The 20785-nt window shown below is 31.6% G+C and overlaps 4 protein-coding genes across 6 annotated transcripts in view; 3 read left to right on the top strand and 1 right to left on the bottom strand.

Annotated features, from left to right (window-relative positions):
* Positions 1–103: 103 nt before the first annotated feature.
* betaggt-I (geranylgeranyl transferase type-1 subunit beta) lies at positions 104–2006 on the top strand. Its single transcript, XM_069127978.1, has 3 exons — positions 104–985; positions 1096–1456; positions 1533–2006. Exons 1-3 carry the CDS (start codon positions 449–451, stop codon positions 1643–1645), a joined length of 1011 nt encoding a protein of 336 aa, XP_068984079.1. The 5' UTR covers positions 104–448; the 3' UTR covers positions 1646–2006.
* An 8264-nt stretch (positions 2007–10270) lies between these two features.
* On the top strand, positions 10271–13622 carry sigmar (Tumor necrosis factor alpha-induced protein 8-like protein sigmar). Its single transcript, XM_069128016.1, is given in 5 exon segments — positions 10271–10307; positions 10310–10386; positions 11219–11297; positions 12411–12682; positions 12775–13622. Coding segments are annotated over 5 exon segments (804 nt in total). The 5' UTR covers positions 10271–10285; the 3' UTR covers positions 13129–13622.
* A 3256-nt stretch (positions 13623–16878) lies between these two features.
* DCAF12 (DDB1 and CUL4 associated factor 12-like protein) lies at positions 16879–20625 on the bottom strand. Of its 2 annotated transcripts, none has more exons than XM_069127929.1 (7): positions 20189–20625; positions 19841–20058; positions 19278–19733; positions 18946–19176; positions 18590–18874; positions 18336–18501; positions 16879–17868 (listed from the first exon to the last, which is right to left on the bottom strand). In XM_069127929.1, the coding sequence occupies exons 2-7, from the start codon at positions 19924–19926 to the stop codon at positions 17713–17715; spliced, it is 1380 nt and encodes a 459-aa protein (XP_068984030.1). In that variant the 5' UTR covers positions 19927–20058; positions 20189–20625; the 3' UTR covers positions 16879–17712. The 2 variants fall into 2 exon arrangements, with proteins under 2 accessions (XP_068984030.1, XP_068984040.1); XM_069127939.1 differs by having other exon boundaries at positions 20419–20625.
* Positions 20597–20785, top strand: part of LOC138187287 (U3 small nucleolar RNA-associated protein 15 homolog) — a 51390-nt gene continuing 51201 nt past the window's right edge. For both annotated transcript variants that reach the window (XM_069127916.1, XM_069127908.1), the window contains exon 1: positions 20597–20752. In XM_069127916.1, coding sequence (XP_068984017.1) covers positions 20663–20752 — 90 coding nt within the window. In that variant the 5' untranslated portion in view covers positions 20597–20662. The remainder of the gene's footprint in view (positions 20753–20785) is intronic.

Here is a 20785-nt window from a genome sequence, read left to right as displayed (position 1 = left end):
CTCCGACAAACTACCTCCGCGCAAATCAACGCGCTACCGTACTAGCCAGAGAAACTACCGCGAGAAAGTATTCACGAAGCGGACAGATGTATACGGTTAATTGAAACTTAACTTACTGCGTGTTTTCTCGTTATCTCCGTTATCCGGGGTAGTATGTAGTTTGTGTAATTTTCGCGGCTGGTGCGTGTTGCAGTGAACGTCCGGCGTGCGCAAGAAAGGGCTAGTTTGCCGGTGACGCGTGCGTTCAACGAATTATTTTTCACGCCCCCTAGTAGTAACTGCATCTATCGTTTAGAATTGAAGCGCTCTCTAGTAGGTCTTACCATAATTCTAATGAAATCTTTTTCCACTCGCACAACCAATTTGAAAGTAACACTTACGTTCGATACGTAACCGTAAATATTTTAAATACTCTTTTTTTTTTAATCATACAAACTCGCGATACAACATGCCACCGCAGTTAGCAAAGAAAAAGCATGCTAAATATTTCCAGAGGTTATTGCAAATCATGCCCAATTCATGTTCAGCAGAATTTGACTGCTCTAGACTTGCTGTAGCGTTTTTTGCTATATCAGGATTAGACATATTGAATTGCTTGAATGATCTTAGCGAACAAACTAAATTAGAGGCAATAGACTGGATCTATGGGCTTCAAGTAACCGGAGCTGGTCCACGCTCTGGCTTTCAGCCTTCGACAACAATACCAAAGGATGCTCCAAAGTATCAATGTGGTCATTTAGCAATGACATATATTGGATTAGTTACCCTCTTAATTCTTGGAGATGATTTAAGTCGAGTCGACAGAGAATCCATTATTGAAGGAATGCGAGCATGTCAAAATCCGGATGGATCATTTACAGCTATTATAACAGGATGTGAAAGTGATATGAGGTTTCTTTACTGTGCTTGTTGTATATCTATAATTTTAAATGATTGGTCAGGCATTGACAAGACAAAAGCAATTGACTACATTTTAAAGAGCATTGTAAGTTTTTATCCTTTCCTCTTTTTATTTTATTTATAAAGAGTATTTAACAAAAACTGGCTCTGTCTACTTAATTTTATCATAGCACAATATCTCAACAATGATTATAGTCATATGATGGAGCAATGGGCCAAGGACCTGGTCTTGAATCACATGGAGGATCTACATTTTGTGCTGTAGCTAGCCTATTTCTCATGAACGAACTTCATAATGTATTGACAAATGATCAATTAAATAGACTAAAAAGATGGTGTCTTATGAGGCAAGATAGTGGCTTTCATGGACGACCCGGAAAGCCTTCTGATACTTGTTATAGTTTTTGGGTGGGAGCAACTCTACAAATGCTTGATATTAACAAATTATCAGATCCTGATGAAAATAGGGCATTCCTGCTTGAAACTCAAGATAATATCGTGGGAGGATTTGGAAAATTTGCTGACTGTCTCCCAGATCCTCTTCATACTTACCTAGGTATGTAGCAGATAGGATATCCATAAAAATAATGTACAATAAAGATAATACACAATGTGAATACCTAATTTTTTAGGTTTATGTGGTTTAAGCCTCTTAGGAGAAACTGGTTTATGCGTAATGAACGCTGCGCTTAACATCTCTGATCGAGCGTATAAACATTTATTAAAAATTCATGAAGTATGGTAATGCAGTTAACAGTCGTATAAAGTATTTGCAACAACTGAATATCATATCCAACGCACAGAGCTTAAAGTACGAAGGAAAAGTAACATTTTTGCATTTCCATGGATCCTATTTGTACAGTTTCCACAGATCCTCTGTGCCTAGAATTGTTATTCCAAAAGCGTCAATTAACAAAAATATTATGATTTTGAGGTATGTTATCAATTATTCTGTTTCAATTAAGACATTTGTTGAACATGTATCCAAAGCACATATTGGAAATAAGAGGAAAAACAATAGCATAATTTAAATGCATCTTAAAATGTCATTAAGTATATACAAATTTTAAAAATTCTAATAAAAACAACAAAAAAATATGTACAAAGTATTTCTAATTGATACCCTACATCATAATAAAAATTTATAAAATTATTATTCAACTAGTATCTTTCACTTTTTTTTTTTGAGAAACCATTAACACAATGCTTCATCCAAAAAAGCATTGTATTATATTGTATCGTTAAATGAAGAAGTTTCGTGGTCAGATTCTGTTCTTTCATATTCACAATGACCCCGTCGATGAATGAGCGCGTACTGCAAAGGAGAAAACTCCTTAACACTGCGAAGTTGCCCGAGCGTAGATGCCACATGCGCCCCACCTCGCGGAGCGATGATTCCATGGTAACCGGGGTGGGTTCGCAGACCACAACAGACGACGTTCGTTCGTTCAGTCGAATAGACTGTGAGACTTGAGAAGAGAGTGTTCTATCTTTGCCGGTGTGATTTCTCGTTTTTTTTTTCGCATACATGTGTATTGTGTTCAATTACGTCTAGTTCGATAAAATATTTTTAAAGGTTCATCATACCGGTGGAATCTCTAACGCGCACGAAAGCAAAGTGGAACGCAAACAAAACAATAGAACAATATCTATCCTACGGTTGTTGGAAAAGAGAAACTTCATTGTCAAGTGTTGGGGTCGCATTCGCGGCCCAGACATCAGCAGAGGTTAGTGCGCGTCTAAAATTTAAATTAATTTGGTATGAACAAGACTGCTTCTTTACAGTCAAGAATGGAATCGCTAAACGATCGTTCAAACATACATAATTCAGGGCAAACGTATTTACCGTCGGGTAGTGCGCGTGATCGAAGAGAGTTTGTTCGATATAAAATTCATTTTTAAATTCTATACTTATTAAAGCATACAATTTTACACGAATACCTAATTTTAATAGTATTTCTTTTTAAGTTATTCATTTACATTTGAATTACTTTTTATTCTGTGAGGTCGTTAAAATTTGATATTTCACATCGTTATTTCGTGATGATATCATGTTGGAAGTTAACTTCCATCAAGGCAAAAAGAGCGGAAAAAGTTCACAGTATAATAATACATATATGTACTTAAAGATAAATAGAAACTTGGGAACTTACGAAACCACAGTTGGCGTATAACTCGCGGAAACGGAAAAGAGAATAGTTCTCGTACCATCACTCTTATCATGACATTGAGTCACGTGAAAAGGAAAGTATGTACAACACGATGGAAACTGAATTTCGCAAAACCGACGAGTCCGTTTAATTGCGTCAGTTAGTCGTGGCTGAATAGATACATGTAACTTAATTCCGTATGTGCATTTATCACCGTGTAAGTGACGGGTACCAAGAGGAGTAACAGAGTAATACAAAAACATTGTGTATATTTAGAAAATAACGGTCAAAGCCTGTCCAAGGTATCGCGAATTAATCGATTATCAGTATAGTGTGAAATTTTCCACAGTATACGATTTTCATCCACGCAATCGTGCATATCCGAAGGCAAACAGAAAAGGGGGATAGAAATATGGGGTAAACATCTTTTTCGGCTCAATGTAAATCGCGCTTTAACGTAAATGAACCGTCTAGTCTACGGAATGTGAGCCCGTAAATAGGCAACCTTAACAAGTAACCGTGCAATGAATGAGACTGTTGTACAACGGGCGTTCACCGTTCTGTTTCTAATTAATACCAGCACAATAGTATGGTTTTTCGCCAGTTATTTTTATCTCCGCAAATCCGTCTGATATGTGCGCTCTCGATGACTGCGACAACTTCATTTGCGGTACTTAACCAGCTGATTCGCGTTTCATCAATCAATCAATTTGCCTGAATTATGGGTTAGGTGCATATACAGTACTGTGCAAAAGTCTTAGACCATCTTATGTAGAAATACCAGACTAAAATACTTGATGTTATTTGCATTTTATTATCATTTTTTTAAAAAATCCAAGAATCTAAGTAATTTATGAAATACTTATTAAATTAAGGTAATTAATATTTTATGACGTCTCTTTTTACTATCTCCTAATTTTTTAATTCTGCAATCCTCTATTTAGTTTTTCTTAAGATTGAATCCCACTTTTTAATTTCGTTGACGTTATGTACCCCATACGTATTTTATAATGCGTTCTAATGCGTCATATGTTCCGTACACTTTTATTCGGTTAAAATTTGAACTATGTTTTATATTGAAGAATAATTAAGGTAACTATAAATGTTAAGAATAGTGGATTTATTCACGATGTGCGACAGGTTGTAATTTGAAATTTCGATGCTATACGTATAGGATCAACTGTATCTTCAACCTTGAATAAGCTATCTGCTTAAAACAGAGGCAGCGATGAAAATATGTCCCTCCTAGAGCTCTGAAGGACACAACATTAATTTTGCTCTTCCTTTTTCATTATATGCATCTTGTACATTCTTCCAAGAGAGATCATAAAATTTCATGTCCTATTTGTTTTATCACGCAATAAAATATTTTCTAACATTGAATATTTTTATAGATTTCATAATATATATCTTTTTCGATTGCAAATATATGCAAATATATAAATGAATACGATGAATGAAATTAAAAATGAAACGATTTCTTTAGATTTTTGATAATCGAGTTCATTATCTAATTCTATTTAAAATTGCTTAAAAGCAGTCGCGCAGTTTAAAGGAGCTAAAATAAATAACTTGTATATTTCAAAAATAGATATAATATAATATCTAAAATAATTACTGCACAAAAATTACTTACCAATTCTACATATAAAAATATCCTTCTCACATATCTGTACATTATGAATCGTATATTTAATTCTATTTAAAATTATTTCAAAATACGCATATGATCTAAAGATCAGATAAAATACTCTTCTCACATACCTACACGTCGAATCAAATACGTTTGAATATCGGGAAAAGTCGATATCGCGAGGACATAGTCCCGCGCTCGTTAAGATCGTCGAAGGATTACAATTGAGATTCGCTCGGGAGATAGGATAAAAAGTTGAAATTGGATACGATTCCGTGAGAGAATCTTGCGTGTGCAATCGGCGGGATCGATATCCAAAAACGACCGCTACAGGCTACAAGTTAGCCAGGCAGGAACGTGGACCTCTCGAAAGTCGTATTTAACAGACGAACGCGTGACCTTTGTGGATAGAGTATAATCCTTCTCGTAACTTTGTCCATGTGAGCACGTGCGCACCGCGTTGTGTACGACATGTGCGTTTGTGCACACACATGAAGCTGAACACATCGATCGAAGGGCAGGTGGTGGGTATATTCTCAGACAAGATGCTCAGTTTAACAAGGAGGTTCGTGCCAGTTGCACAGCTGTCGGTGTGACAGCTGCATCTTTCGAAATAAAAAGAAAAACGTTAAGGAAATTGAGGGTTGGGAAGAAGACGAACGTTGCCACTCGATTTGAAATCGTTTGATGATTCGTTATTTTCAATTGTTGAAAAAAATAAATTGCAGTATTACTTGATCTGATTGATCTCTTTATGTGATGTTTTGCCTGATGAAATATACTTTTTAGTTTCATCGAATTAGCTGCATATACACATATATTAGAATATCATTTACATGAATTTATTGGAGCATAAACAGTTTATATAATTGAAGTTTATATAATAAGAATCCGCTGATTCCGCCTATTTTCTATGAAATGATAGTTCACGTTCAGACATGTGGATTCAATCGACTAAAATTTCGTTTAAATAAATGGAGTGTATACGTACTATATAAGAAAGTAACGTTAAAGAAATCGAGGGTTAGGAAATTGCCACTTGATTTGAAATCGTTCGACCATTCGTTACTTTCAATTATGGAAAAACAAAAAAAAAAAAAAAAATAAATAAATAAATTGGAGTAACGCTTGATTTGATACCTCTACATAATGTTTTGCGATGAAATACACTTTTCAATTTCATCAAATTAGTTATATATATATATGTACATGCAGTAGAACTGCGCTTACATAAATTTATCGGAAGTCAAATAGTTTATATAATTGGAGTTCGTGTAATAGAATGATTCTCGTTCATATAATAGTTCACGTTCAGATAAATGGATTTAACCGACAGAAATTCATATAATCGGGTAATTGAACTAACGTTCAAATAAATGGGCTTGGTATAAGTGGCGTTATATAAACGTATGGAAAGATCATATAAACGTAAAGGAAATAACGAAATGGGAAGAAAATGAAGATTGACTTTCCATTCGAAATCATATTGTGACTATTCATTACTTCCAACTATTGAAAAAACTAAATTGCAATCAAATTAACGATAATGGAATATATTTTTTAATTCCATCAAACTAAGTACGTTATTGTCTCACTTGTAAGGAAAAAGATGGTTGGACGATGATAACGACGGTTTAATAACTCGAGTTGTTGAAAATATAAGTCAACATAGGAGACTCATTGGATTATTATTCTTATTTGGAAAATCCCTCCGTTTCGCAAACTTAATTGCATGTGACGCTGTTATCAAAACTGTCATGAAGAAAGAGTGACAGATCATTTGCGTTCCAAAATCGTTTGACGAGGGTACCGACAATTCCATTACCCGAATTGCTGAACAAACAAATTAAAACGAATTAACTATTTCCACGTGGACTATTTTAATTTAGAAGGTTTCTAAACTTCACAAATCTAAGAAACACATAATGCAATATATGAATTTCAACGATTCGTTGCTTCAAACATTTAGAAATATAAGTTCACCATAATTAAGTATGGGGTAAATATCGATTTAATCGCATGTGAAAATTGTTAAGGAAATTGAAGATGAAGAAGAAATTGCAGATCATTGTTATTTAATAAAGACAACAGCGATAAGCTTAACAAAATAATAATCATTCGTCAAGAATATAAAAGTCCATCCTTTTGAAAGAAATAATGAAACATTTCCAATTGAGTTTTTTCGCACCGTCATAATTCTTTAATTTTATAGATTCGATCACGTGTGAAATTGCCTCTCTAGATTCAGATACAGTTATTCAATACGACGCAATGCGAACAAAATTGCCTGCAAAGTTCAATTTGCAAGCAGGCAAGAAACGAGAGTGTCGCGTGCACACACGACATGTACATGTTCTTAACGTTAAAAATAATGTTCGTGCATACGTTAGAAAATTGTGGGCTGTTAGGTCCTATCCTTCGACACATCGCGATAGAACGAAGCAGATAACTAATTATAGAAATGACGAACCTCCAGCCTACTCGGAAATATACCTGCAGTTCACCTGTTTATCTACATTTTTTAACTTCTTTACGAAATAATTGTCTCTATTTCGCATTAGCTTAAAACATGAAAACATGAAGAATTCACTTCTGTCATCTAAATATTTTAAATAAATAATCTAAATAATCGTATAACTTTTCGAAAGAAGACTATACTATAAAATAGTTATTTTAATATCTTCTGTTAAATTTCATTTTAGCAATAATTTTGGTGCATTTATATGCAGTTTTATTCATTATTCAAGTAATCATGATTATTAGTTGTATCAGTAAGCTAACACAGTTCAGAAATGCATTAGTCACCAACGATTCATCGCGGAAACCAGATTTATTGTATAGATATTTAATGTTCGAGCGAAGCAAGAAAACGAAATTACAGAAAATTTCATGGAACCACCGATCTGACACGGATGAAGATCAGAATAGAATCTTTGACCTGTTTTTAAAGCGCTACCGGAAACTATAAACTCTGTATCATATCTCTTGTCTCATTCTATGCGAGTTATGGCACAACACTGTACAAATATATGCTGCCGTTAAAAAATATTCCCAGACACTTGCTCACCTTTGACAAGGTGTATTTTAATTTAACTTATAGATAAATTATGGATAAATCGAATTTCAAAGACTTTAATATTTATAATCGTCATAACTACATATAATATAATATCGTTATGTTTTAATTCAATTGCTTTTCAGAAGCCAAAGTACAATAATAAAGCCGGAGTTTGTAATCATCACACGTTTACAGAATTACAAATAAAAATGATGTATTGATAGATAAGGACTACGTTCTGTATTATTATTTTGTTATTACGACGTGATATAATTGGTTTTAGATAACTATTAGACATACAATTAGATATTGATCTCTACAAGTGTGAAACAAGTTACGGAAAAGTTATTTATCCCTATATTATATACATAGTTTCTAAATTGCGCATTGATAAGAAAAGTTTTCCTAAACCTATATCGTAATTAATTATCAAATTTAAAAGATTGAAAATTGTTTCGAGGAAAATGTAGTTTCTTTTTTTTCCGGGTCGTTGTTTCAATAAAAGAAAGTGGATCACTTTAGAAAATGTATTCCAATTATAGAGATCTTCTGGTCAAAACAAAATACATAGCTAGTTTGTACTGATGGAAGAATTTGTGGACCGTGCAGGGAAAAAGGAAAACACCTTGAAATTTGACGATGTTACTAGCGAATAATGCGCTTAATATGGATACTCGACAACCGCCTAATGGCGCGCTAGTAACTCGATCTATTGTAGTTAGGAAACGACCAAGCAGAGAGCGAAAGTTCTCCGAACGATCGATCATTTGTTTTAGTCGTACGACTTTACGGTGTTTCCCAGCAGGACAATACATCAATTAAATCCTTTCAACTGGAATTTAATTTTCTGCTTTAGAATTGTATTGAATAGATTAGATATTGTCTGATACACATTAGTTGGGTAGTTTTATCTACACTATACATATATGTATGTACCTAGAAAATCATTTAAGAGTTATCTGAAAATTATTTAAAAAATAACTATAAGAATTTATCTATAAATTATCTAAAATTACTTACATAGTATTTTAGATAAGAAAACTAGTTTATGATTAAATTATTTCTTTTAGATAGAAACAATATTGTTGAAGTCGGTCTTGAAGGGCTTAAATATCATTTAAAATCTGTTATTTGCGTGTAAAGCTTTTACTTTTAGAAAATATTTCATTTTGTTTTACGTCAAACTACCGTGTATTAATTCTTGCATATCGCAAATATTGTTCGATAGTGTTTAAGTGGTACGAGCGATTTGGGATACGACTGGAATAGGACTCTCGTTTCAGTATGATCTACTACCTCATAAATCAAGTATATTCACCAAAAGAGTTACAAATTTTATTGGTTTATTTCGAAATTCAATAATTTCATTGGTTAGATGCTTCTAATAGAATTTACGCACAATACTAGCTGCTAAACATACGATAATGAATTATTCTTATTAGAATTAATCAGGATTAGTTGGATAGATCAGTCACGATAAATTTAGATATGTTACCTTTGACGTTTTAAAGTAATTGAGTACCATCCCTAAAGTGAAACCTCAATTTATTTATTACACTTCCGTGTAATTAATGTTCCCATTTTAAGAGCCACTCTATTATCCAGACCTTTTTCTTTTTTGCCTTAATTGCTTACTTTTATGTAACACTGTTCATATAATTATATAATATTACATTACTTTTGTAAAATTATAATTGCAGTATTTATCTAATAGTTTGTGTTTTATCGCTGCCGTCTAAGAAATTGAAAAATTTAATAAAGGTTGGATTTGTTATGAATCCACGATTTTCGATCGATACAAAAAATATCTACCTGGGTTCTCATGCACAATTGAACTAATATTATCGATGAAATTACAAGTTATCGATAAATTATCAATTTTAAATTACTAATCTTCATAATAAAATAATAAAGAAATTTTATAAATTACGAATTATTTGATTGACCTATTTAACATAAAACTATAAAGTTATAGAAAAGAAGCTTATAACTTACAACGTACAGCTTGCAATTTAACGATTTACTAATATTTTTAATTAATAAATCATTTTGTGAAAAGATGTTGACATAATGTGGTTTCTTAGATTTTTTTATCATATATGAACTTAGTAGATGGACAACCTGACAATACATTTAAACTGAACGATCATCCTGGCGATCATAGATCGAATCGCGCGCGTGAGTATTTCCAGCGTTTCGATAACTCGAGTGCGTTTAAAAGCGCTTCGGACGTTCTCGAATATCTTAAGATCAGTCGAATGCTCGAAGATCTTGAAAATTCGCATTCGGGTCAAATGATAGGGAATTTTGAGGTACTCTAATACTCGATCGATATCGATATTTGTCATGTTCTCGAAATACATATCGATCTAGCCGTATCGAGACTAGGTAATATCCCGTAGCGCGCATCCATTTGCCCCTATTACGTCGATAAACGAGAATGAGAGTCTCTGGCTTGCCTTGACGCTCCTTACAAATCGATCCAACTTCCATACAACTATACCTCTTCGATATAAACGTCTATATGTGTGTGTATATACATATATGATTATACCTCGCGACGACAAACCACACGCACATTACGTTCCATTTCCAGTGTATCGGGTTTGACCTCAGTTATTGACATAAATTACACGAATGAGGGAGCATGTATGCTGCAACCTATTTAATTCTTTGCCCTCCACCAACTTGCACCGACCGTTTGTTTTCTTTCCTTTCTATTCTCCTGTTCCATTCTTAACTATTTTGCAATGGTAATTTAATTCTATAATGATAATTTGATCCTGAAATAAAGAATTGGAGCCTAACGGTGAAATTTTATGGAGATAATTGGAAAACAGGGATACCTTGTTTTTTTCACGAAATCCTTATAATTACTGAATTGTATCGGTTTATCTGCAATATTGAATACAATATAGGTACTTGAATTAATTCAATGTTTATTTCATTGCAGTTTCAATTAAAATTTTTGTAGATTGGAAAGTACGTGAGTTTTAAGAATTTTTGTGAAACTTTTAAATACTAAATAACAGTTATAAGTTTCTGACTGAATTTAAAATAACATCTTCGTTTAGCTAGACAGTTTCGCTTCTATTGTAAGTATGTACATACATGTGGGTGGTTGATGACACGCGTGGCACGGAATGCGTGTTGATGTTACTTTAAAGACAGAGCATGTATATTGAATAATAAATAATAATAATGTTCCTACTTCTCAATCTGCTAACGTCTGTTAACAAAACACGGTTAGGCACCTCTTATTTCCAAATGAAAGTAATGCTTATAAAGATCAAATGACAAACAAATATAAATATATATAATAGAATGTAATATAAATATTATAATAGAAATATATTGTTATTCTAAACATAAAAAAAATACATTACAATTTCAAAAAACCCATAACTCGCTTTACGTATGAATCTATTTCTCAACAACTCACATGTTCTTTACAAACATAAAAATGTGTTTTTTCAGGTGGCGTGGGGGACGGCAGTGATGGAATTGCAGAGCTGGCTGCTCTATCATCTTGTAGCTGTAACCGACTGCAATCAAGGTATACAAATGTTAACTGTACGATGCTCTGATTCGTTCCCATGAATAAGAACACACGCATTTGCACAACGCGCGCAACATCATTTTATTATGTGTTGCCATATTTAATTTATTTGACATAATATCGTTTTATGTATATGTTTTGCTAAATATTGATTCATTTTACATCCTTGCTTATTTTAGTTACTTTTGCCTGAGTTTCGACCGTGCTCACAGAACACTTCTTTATTTCATTCACAATCCCGTTATCGCCTAGAGGAAACAGCGGTCTACCAATGTTTGATGGTAAGTTCTGATCATACACACATTATAATGCAAACTATCATTTTTACTATTTTCGTCTGGATAAATCAATAAGATATCACATTTTATGTTATTTTAACTAGTATATATATATACTAGTGTAGTAGTGTACTAGTATATACACATACATATACATACATTGGTACAGTGTGTATTGAAGTAGTTGAAAAATTTCTAACATAAATTCTATGAGACAAAAGAAGGAAAAAGATTGCATAGATATGATTTGAAAACGATATAGGTTTCACTTTTTTAATATACACTTGGATGTAATTTGTTGAATATTATTGTAAATTTTTTGTCATATTATTTTTTATTGCATTATTTATTATGAATATCTTATTATTATAATTCACTCTAAGAAATTTTGTTCCCAACATTATATGTATATACATGATGTTTATTAAGCCATATCAATCTGAACTGAACTGATCAAACTGAAATTAATAATATATTAATAATATTTATTGTATAATTGGGTATAATTTGTAAACAAAATACTTTATCTTTGTGTTATGAAAATGTATACATTTTGTGCATAACAGTACCTCATAATTCTCTTAGATAAGTTTCATAAGCTTTTACAAGTACATACATGTATTAAATCTCGTAAGAAACTTTTTTAGTATTTAATATAAATTCATACTTTCATACCGCTTCAATACATAGAACAGTTAACTTATAGACTAACTTTCCTAATGCATCCTTTGTACTATTTTCACAAGTCGATCTTTTCATGCAACAAAAGGATCATTATTCAACCCCATATCTCCCCGAGCAGATGGTACAGCGTTTGCAATTTTTTCCCCAGTGATGCAGTCGGCGACTACATTGAACGGCGGATCTTATCCCGCCGGGGGCACCGGAAGCCGCGCTCGTGATTTAGGTCTTCGTGCACAAAAAAAACTCCTCGGCAGAGTCGTATCTACAGGGGCCGGAAGATCATTGCTGATAGATGACGCCACTACGTCACTTTTGGACAATCTGTATAAGCTTATGGAAAGAGCCGCGAAAACCAATTCTAATTTAGACAAGAAACAGCCTGAAAAGGTTTTAAAGAATATCGTTAAATTATCCATTAAGGTACTTGCCTCTCCCTCGATGATTGCTGTGACATAGATATGCAAAGTAATCGTGATTTTATTTCTCGTATTCGTTAAATACTTTCATTTTAGGTGGGTCTCCTACAACGTAATCAACAATTAAACGCCACCGACGACGCGAAACTCGTGGAAATAAGAACTGCCCTTAGAGCTGTGGCAATGTCTGTGGTCTCATTTTACGAATTGGAGTTCAGTTTCGATCGGGCGTACTTAATCAAATCGTTAGAACGATGCAGAACCGCGATACAGGCACTCATAAAGCCACATCTCACAGACAAGTCTCAAGATCGATGTGATCAAGTGTTCGATTTCTTAACGCATTCCGACTTCTTGGACTCCGTTTTTAGACAGGATTCGGAACACAGATCTATCCTCGGGATGCTAGTTAGTGATATAAATAAGGCCTTAGATGCTGGGCATCTTTGATTCCTTTTTAAACATGACTGCGCTTTCGTGACTAACGGGGAGCATGAACGAAAATTACCAAGATAATTAAGGGAGGATAATAACTCTTCTCCCTGATTATTTTTCGAAAAAAGAAAGCAAAGGAAAAGAAAGAAGTGTACGTGTGATACCAGTTATTTGCGATCGCCTGTGTAAGAAAAGATAATGATAAATATGTTTTCGACGCGAGAAAGGCTTTTGAAATATAATGTTTGTCGTGAGAATCGATCGATTTCACACAGTAGTGCTCACCAATTTATGCAATAATTGTGAAATACTCTATTTATTTTCAGAATGTATATTGTTACGATCAGTGTATATTTATTTACGAGACTTGTGCGTTAGGATATCAATTGTCAATCTATACCAAAAAAAAAAAAAAGAAATGAGCTTATTTATGCCCCAAGATGGGTTTATAGTAATTACGGTAGAAATTACTTTGTTAATCCCGACAAAATAGCACGTAAAAGAAGCAATCTGTCATCGCTAAGGACGCACTGACAGAGATACGTGCTCCAAAGATATCCTTTTGAAGGTATAATCTTTCACTCGTCAAAGAGCTATATTCTGATACTCTGACATATCGACGAGTGTATCTATAAAGACGGATTGCCCTCCGTTTTTACTCACATAATGCGCATCTATACATTTTCGGCACACAAAATAAATACAACATATCTAATATAGTCATGACAAAGCCTCGATAATTAAATTGAACATTTACATTACATGTACTACAAGTATGTTGCAGTGTCGCGTGTTTTGTATACATTATACACTCTTTACACGTTGTTTGTGATGATTCTAAGCGAAATAAAAATCTTGTATTGATATATATATATATATAGTATATATATATAACATTAATAAATTATTTGTAATGAGACAAGTCTCTCTCTTTCTCTTAATATTCACTTTAGTGCGACTAAAGAAGAAAAAACTGATAAACGCAATTGTGATTAATGATTTGACATATTTATTTACATAGATTATTTAATGCACACACGCGCACGCACACATATAAAATTAGTGCAATTTGTTCACCAATCAAGTAGCACTGCCTGTACGAAATATTTAGTATTTAATATATTAAATAAAAGTACGGAGAAAAAGTAACGTAGCTTGATAATATAATTTATTCTAGGAAAATGTATATATTTACTTATAATTGTTACAATATTTTAATTAGCAACAAAAAACAAGGATAATCTAGTTGTAGTTTATGAGAAATTTTTATACATATATTAATTGCACTGGATATTTTTTTAACAATAAAGAACGCAATTTTTTTTAACAAAACTTTGAACGAGCTTATAAGCAACTTATATATTGCCCGTATATACTTAACGTAAGTCATAAATAATTTTTGAACGGACGTTTTGCTACAGATCTAATAAAAACACAACCATACAGAATAGTATATGATAAACTTATGATCTTATAATACAAAAAAAGAATACATTATACACGTGATGCATTTTACAGGAAAAAAGATCGATGAAAATCGGAAAAAATTATTAAGAAATATAAGAACAGTTGTAAAGGTTACTATAATATATTATAATATTTTCTCAAATCTTTTTCGTGATACAGTGATGCAGTGATTGTACCTGTACAAAACTTTTTTGTAACTTATACATATAGTTTAAGTATAAAAATTATTTATTTATACTGTTTCTATTGCATTATTTTAGTTAAAATACACGATACTTAGATTTGTTTCGCTTAAGTGACGTTAGTATGAAAATTAGGACGTTTCAACATGGACAATAGTTAAAACTTTTATATGAAAAACAGTGAACTTTATGAGTCACATTTAATAATCACTGCTAAAACGTATATCCCGAAATACACGAAATTATTACAGAATAAAATTATTAGTAGTTTGTAGCATTGTTTCATAATATTTTGTTTGTAGTATTTGTAGTAAAAGTACATATTGATAATCGTGTTAAAATGTATTCAATGTATTCGTTCATTATGCATAATCATATACATGTTCGTACAGTCTAATCATGAATGTATAAATACAACACACATTTTTATTTATTATGTAATGCAATGACTTTATGAATGACTATATGCCAACAATTTATAATTTGTTAATGTAAAAACACACAGAATATAGTTTGGTGACATATATTCATTGTGATATATTAATAATTCAATTACTTATTGTTTACATGTCAACAATTTCTTGATCTGTTAGTTCTATCCTAAGTATTGAAAATGCACTTGCATCGTTTTATACTATCAACAAATTTAAAATATATCTGACAGTGACAAACATAATGGTGAACTTACTTCATCACTTAAGACTTAAGTACACCAAAATTTGACCAAAAATCAAATATAAGTCTGTTTACAATCAAATGTGTAAAGTAGTTACGCACAATTAACATCATTATAATAATACTTCATTCAATAAAAGTACAGTCTGTCTTACAAGAGTGTATAGACTTAGACGATATTTATGAAAATTAATATCTGATGAAGAATAGGTTTTAATAAACTCAATACAATAATTTTCTCCACTACATGTTAGTTTAAAGTCTCTCAGATTCGTTCGTGTTACTGAAAAGAACAGAGCTTTCCGGGACGAAGTGTTTTATATGTAAAAAAATTTGATACAATCATCCTGTGTTTTCATCCAAAGTAACAGAAAATGAATTTTGTAAGTACAACTAAATACTTGCATAACTCTTCATAGTTCGTTAAAAAATGGATACAATATTATAAAAACACAAGAAAGATATAGTGATTTATCAATTTTTTCTAAAAATTCAACACTGTTAATGCATAAGTGACAAGCTTCTTACGTAAACAAAAAGTCTATTACAAAGTATACACTCCAAGGAAATTGTCTTTTAACATTCACAGCTTTAGTTCATCGCTTTTGAAAAATATACACTTTTGTCTCACATGCCAAGATGATGTCAAAGAGAATAATCACTAGGGGAATAGAACCTATTATATATGAAATAAATGCATATTAACATTTTAGATGGATTTTTGACAAATATCTTTGCAGAGATATTGTTAACATACTCTTATGGAACAGACTGTAGTTTGTTCAAATACATTTTTTGAATTGTATACAAGAAACACATTAATCACAGGTTGTGTACCATTATTTGTAACTGCAAATATGCACTGCTGATGTTTTTTAATACCTTTGTATCATAAAATGTACAATATATGAATAATCAATTTGATTGAATTTGAGCAATTACAATTTAAAATATTTCCACTGTATCTTTGCATATGTAAAATACAGATTGTTACAATTAATAGATTTAAAATTTTATATTTATAATATTATTAACAAAAAATGTTACAAAGAAATCAATATTTCAATATTTAAATAAATCAATATTTGGAAGATAATAAACTAAATATATATTTTTTTAAGTTCATTTAACAAAATAATTGATTCTTTTCATTTAACAGTTGCCATGCACACTTAAAAGATATTGCTTTCTAATCCATGCATTGATGAAATTATATATGTTTCACATTCTATTATGTAATGCAGAAATACATTATAAAGGCTTTAATAGATATTGTTTTTCTAAAATAAGTTTTTTTATAACAAATATTCATTGTATATTGTTCTACTAAGGCCAGTATTAAAATTTCAACTTGATAGATTGCATCTGAGAAACTTAATGTTCATTGCAGTGTTATTCGTTGATTACTTTTTAAATTTTCATTTCTATTGTACTGATGTAGAAATGTACAACACATATTAAAGTGGTTTTAAAAGTCACACTGTATGCAGATGATATAAAGATTTAAATTAGTAATCACAATTTTTAAAGTACTTTTCTTCAATATTCACTGGTATGATTTTTTTATGAAAGATTTTCATGCAATAATTTGTTCAATTTCATATACAGTAAATAATACTAGAGCAAAATTTCATACTAAAAGACGAAATTAGCTTAACAACTTTACAATAAGATGGTAATAAACTCGTAAAATAAGTTACTCATGAAATAAATCAATCGTAGGATTATTATTTACCATGTGTCAATTTTAAATTACACAACAATGATTTTTTATATAATACATTAAATTTGGCTCTTTCCACACTGCATACAAACATGCTGATATAGTTGATTAATAAGAGACAATTCAATCAAATTCACTTTCAGGATTAAATATATGATTGAAATGATAAAAAATTGGATATCTTTATTTTTATCACTTATTTCTTCAGGCAGTCGAGATATATACACCTTCAATTATAAAATGCTCTTATTATCTTTTCCTACTTTCTCATTTGTTCGTAGAGTGTCAAAATTTTTGAAAAGTGTGTATTGGTATCTTAAAATTTTAATACATAAATAAAATTTTTTGTTTAGTTCATTAGATAATAAAATCGAAAAGGAGTGAAATTATACAAACATGAAAATAAAAGATGATAATAACCAGAAAAGGTTTCTTAAGTCTAGATTAGGTGTATATACCTCCTGAGATAAAATTTTAATAATGTTTAGTTAAATGTACAACTTATTACTTACGTAAAAGTCGATGCAGTTCTTTAATTAATTAAAATTAACTTTATTGCCATAATCCTGCATAGTTACCATATAGATTTACGGGAAGAGGTCCACCAGCTGTGAATAATCGAGTTCCTGACCCGTCATAGCAATGAGTATATATAGCAGGTGTATATTTCACATTTTGAAATCCATCTATGTACTCTTCGTCGGGAAACTAAAATTATCATGAAAATAAATATTATATTTACACAGAAATAAACAACTTAAATATACATACACACAAAATAGATGTCCTAGCGAGAATCTAAAATCTCTAATACCCGACGTTTCAGTCATATGAGGAACCCATAAGTATACTCGAAATATGTTTCAAGATAAATGTTACTCGATACAACCATAGACCAAAAGTATTTGTATTAGACTATTGTCTAAAAGTAAAAGTTGTAGACTTTTGATTAAGATTTAATAATATGTAAAATTATAAAACATTATAAAATTCGAAAACTCCAGTTTGCGATTATATTAAACAATATTTATTTCAAAACGTGCTTCGGCTATTTGAAATTTCGGAAATTTCTTGATGTTCTTATGTCACGAGATACTCTCGGGATTCCTGATCCTGTAAAAAAATTCCTAACCCGATATTTTCGAGTTTTCTGTATATTCCTAAACAGAACATACCACGTATCCCTTTGATGCTTTTAATACAACAATTCTGTTAGAATTAATTGAAGACTCGAGATACTTTTGAGCCCTCACATCATAAAAGAACATCATTCCTAAGCCTGTTCCAATTGTTAAAACGGAACCTTGAAAACTAACTGATCGGATTCCACAACCGCTATACCTATAGAAAAGATATTATGATTTAGTATAGTTTGTGGAGATCATATACATTTTAACAAATTTAAAGAAATTAGAATTAATTCATGTACCGTGATGGTATTCTTTTTATAGGTTGCACAGTTCTTGCATCTAAAAGTAAAGTATAAGAACGGCATCCTACGGCATAAACACCATCATCTTGTACAGCAAGGCAAACATTTTCTTGACAAACTGGTAATTTTCTAGATATTTTTTGTCTAAAAGTCTCAGCAGACCAGATGTGTATGAAATTATTCAGAGTGATAGCAGCAATTTCTTTGTAAGTTCTATTAAAGACAAGTGCACGTACTTTTTGCGCAGATCTACATTCTTTAACACATACAGGTTGAATCAACCTAATAACAATAAAACAATGTAACATGTTCACACAACATATACTTGCTATTTGTATTTTATGTAATGCAACCTGTGTGTTGGCACATCCGCTTTGTCAGGAGCTTCGGCAAGATCATTATCTATACGCCATAAAGCCATTTTGGTATCTCTAGAACCAGAAACTAAAAATTCATCATCTAGCCAACACATGTCAAAAATCCAATCTCTATGACCACCTTCTCCTACACAAACTGGATCTAATGTTGGTAGCCTATATATAGCTATTTCATTACTATTTCTTGCCCCAGTTGATAGGAGAGTCCTGTAAGTTACAATTACAAACTACAAAGTTAGTATAAATAAAAGTTATACTAACATAACTATAAATTTTAAATTTGAATACAAAATGTCTTATTCATATACCTAGAAGGATTGATTTGAACAGAATGTATACCACATTGCTGCTCAGGAACAGCACCACCTCCTGAACTAATTTGCCTTCCATGTAGAGATGGTATTTGGTCTAATTTCTGAGTTGCTACGTCATAAACCATCAATTTGTTGCATTTTGTACCAAATACTACTTGCCTATCACTTAACCATTGAGAACAAAAGACTTTATTCATATTATTTAAGCTAACCGAATATTCTTTAAATAAATCATGAGTCAATATGTGTCGAAATCCATATTCTTGATTAATTTTTCTCACTTCTCTAGTGTTTGTCTCTCTTGCACGTACATAATCCACAAAATTAAAGGAAGTTCTTAAAAACTGTTTTCCTTCACTTACAGTCTCTGCTTCATCATCACTTGATTCATAACATATAAAATCATCTGGTTTATCTGATTTTCGATTTCTTTCCAACCTTAAGGCTAATCTAAATTTAAAAAATTAATTTACATTATAGATTGTTCAGAATAATAATTTACGATATAAATTAGAATAGAAATTTTATAATTAATTTGTATTGTAATATTCTTTTACCTTCTGGTACGACGTTCTTCTAAACGAGTTCCACTAGCACAAGGAGGATGTCTACCATAAACAGTCATTCGCTGTGTTTCAGCCATTATGTCACAATCTTAAAATTTATTTATTAATGTATACTAGAATATTTAAATGTTCTTGCATACAAAATTTATTTACTTGGCTGGTATACAGTGAAATAATAAGAAATTATCTTGGCAGCAATTCTTCCTTGACTGAAACAGAAGTAGAGTTCCAAATTCTTTTCTTACTTTATAAAATACTATAAGTTTCTCGACTCCGAGGATTGTCGGATACGTTTATAAATATCTACACTTTTGTGATTATTTATGAGATATAACAAACCTTAATAGGACGGCAAATTGCCGAATCTATCGTGCTGTCTAAGCAAAACTTTTCGGATGAAATCCTTTCTTTTTATCAGATGCACGGCTTCATAATTATATAAGTTGCCCGTACTTACGGTTAATGATATGAACATCAAGGTTTCGTATTCAAATAACAGAAGGAAATAGAAAAAAAAGCCACGAAATTCATTATAAGCAAAGGGACCGTTGAAGCACTAAGCAACTAACCATCGCCATATTGAAACGAACAGCAAAACCATAGTAGATTTAACAAAGCACACTGAAATCTTCTAAACATATCGTTCGAAATATTTCTGAAATGATTATTAGAAGTTTCTGTATTTAATGATTGTAACAGGGAAATAGATTCTTGAACAGTCAGGAAAATCGAACGAAGCACCTTCCATCAATTGTCAACAGGAGAAGTTTACCCCCTCTACTGAATTTTATTACAGCTGACATTTTGAAAGAAATGGCGTCCTTCAAGAAAATAAATACTAAAGTATTCGCAAGACCAAACTCCGAATTTACTCCGGATACTATATATTGGAAAAAGTATAGTGTAAGTATGTTGTAACAACAAAGGCAACAGAAG

This window comes from Bombus flavifrons, chromosome 2, assembly GCF_040668555.2.
Source record: "Bombus flavifrons isolate JBK064 chromosome 2, iyBomFlav1_principal, whole genome shotgun sequence".
NCBI classification, from domain to species: Eukaryota; Metazoa; Arthropoda; class Insecta; order Hymenoptera; family Apidae; genus Bombus; species Bombus flavifrons.
This window is presented reverse-complemented; position numbering and strand designations above follow the sequence as displayed.

What these genes read in the sequence shown, in the direction of transcription:
- betaggt-I (XM_069127978.1), top strand. Translation starts at nt 449, where the DNA reads ATGCCACCGCAGTTAGCAAAGAAAAAGCATGCTAAATATTTCCAGAGG. An exon ending in ACTACATTTTAAAGAGCATT is followed by an intron (nt 986 to 1,095) that starts GTAAGTTTTTAT and finishes CAATGATTATAG; the next exon opens with TCATATGATGGAGCAATGGG. An exon ending in TCCTCTTCATACTTACCTAG is followed by an intron (nt 1,457 to 1,532) that starts GTATGTAGCAGA and finishes CTAATTTTTTAG; the next exon opens with GTTTATGTGGTTTAAGCCTC.
- DCAF12 (XM_069127929.1), bottom strand. Translation starts at nt 19,926, where the DNA reads ATGGCTGAAACACAGCGAATGACTGTTTATGGTAGACATCCTCCTTGT. An exon ending in GAAGAACGTCGTACCAGAAG is followed by an intron (nt 19,734 to 19,840) that starts GTAAAAGAATAT and finishes TTTTAAATTTAG; the next exon opens with ATTAGCCTTAAGGTTGGAAA. An exon ending in AAGCATCAAAGGGATACGTG is followed by an intron (nt 17,869 to 18,335) that starts GTATGTTCTGTT and finishes TGATAATTTTAG; the next exon opens with TTTCCCGACGAAGAGTACAT.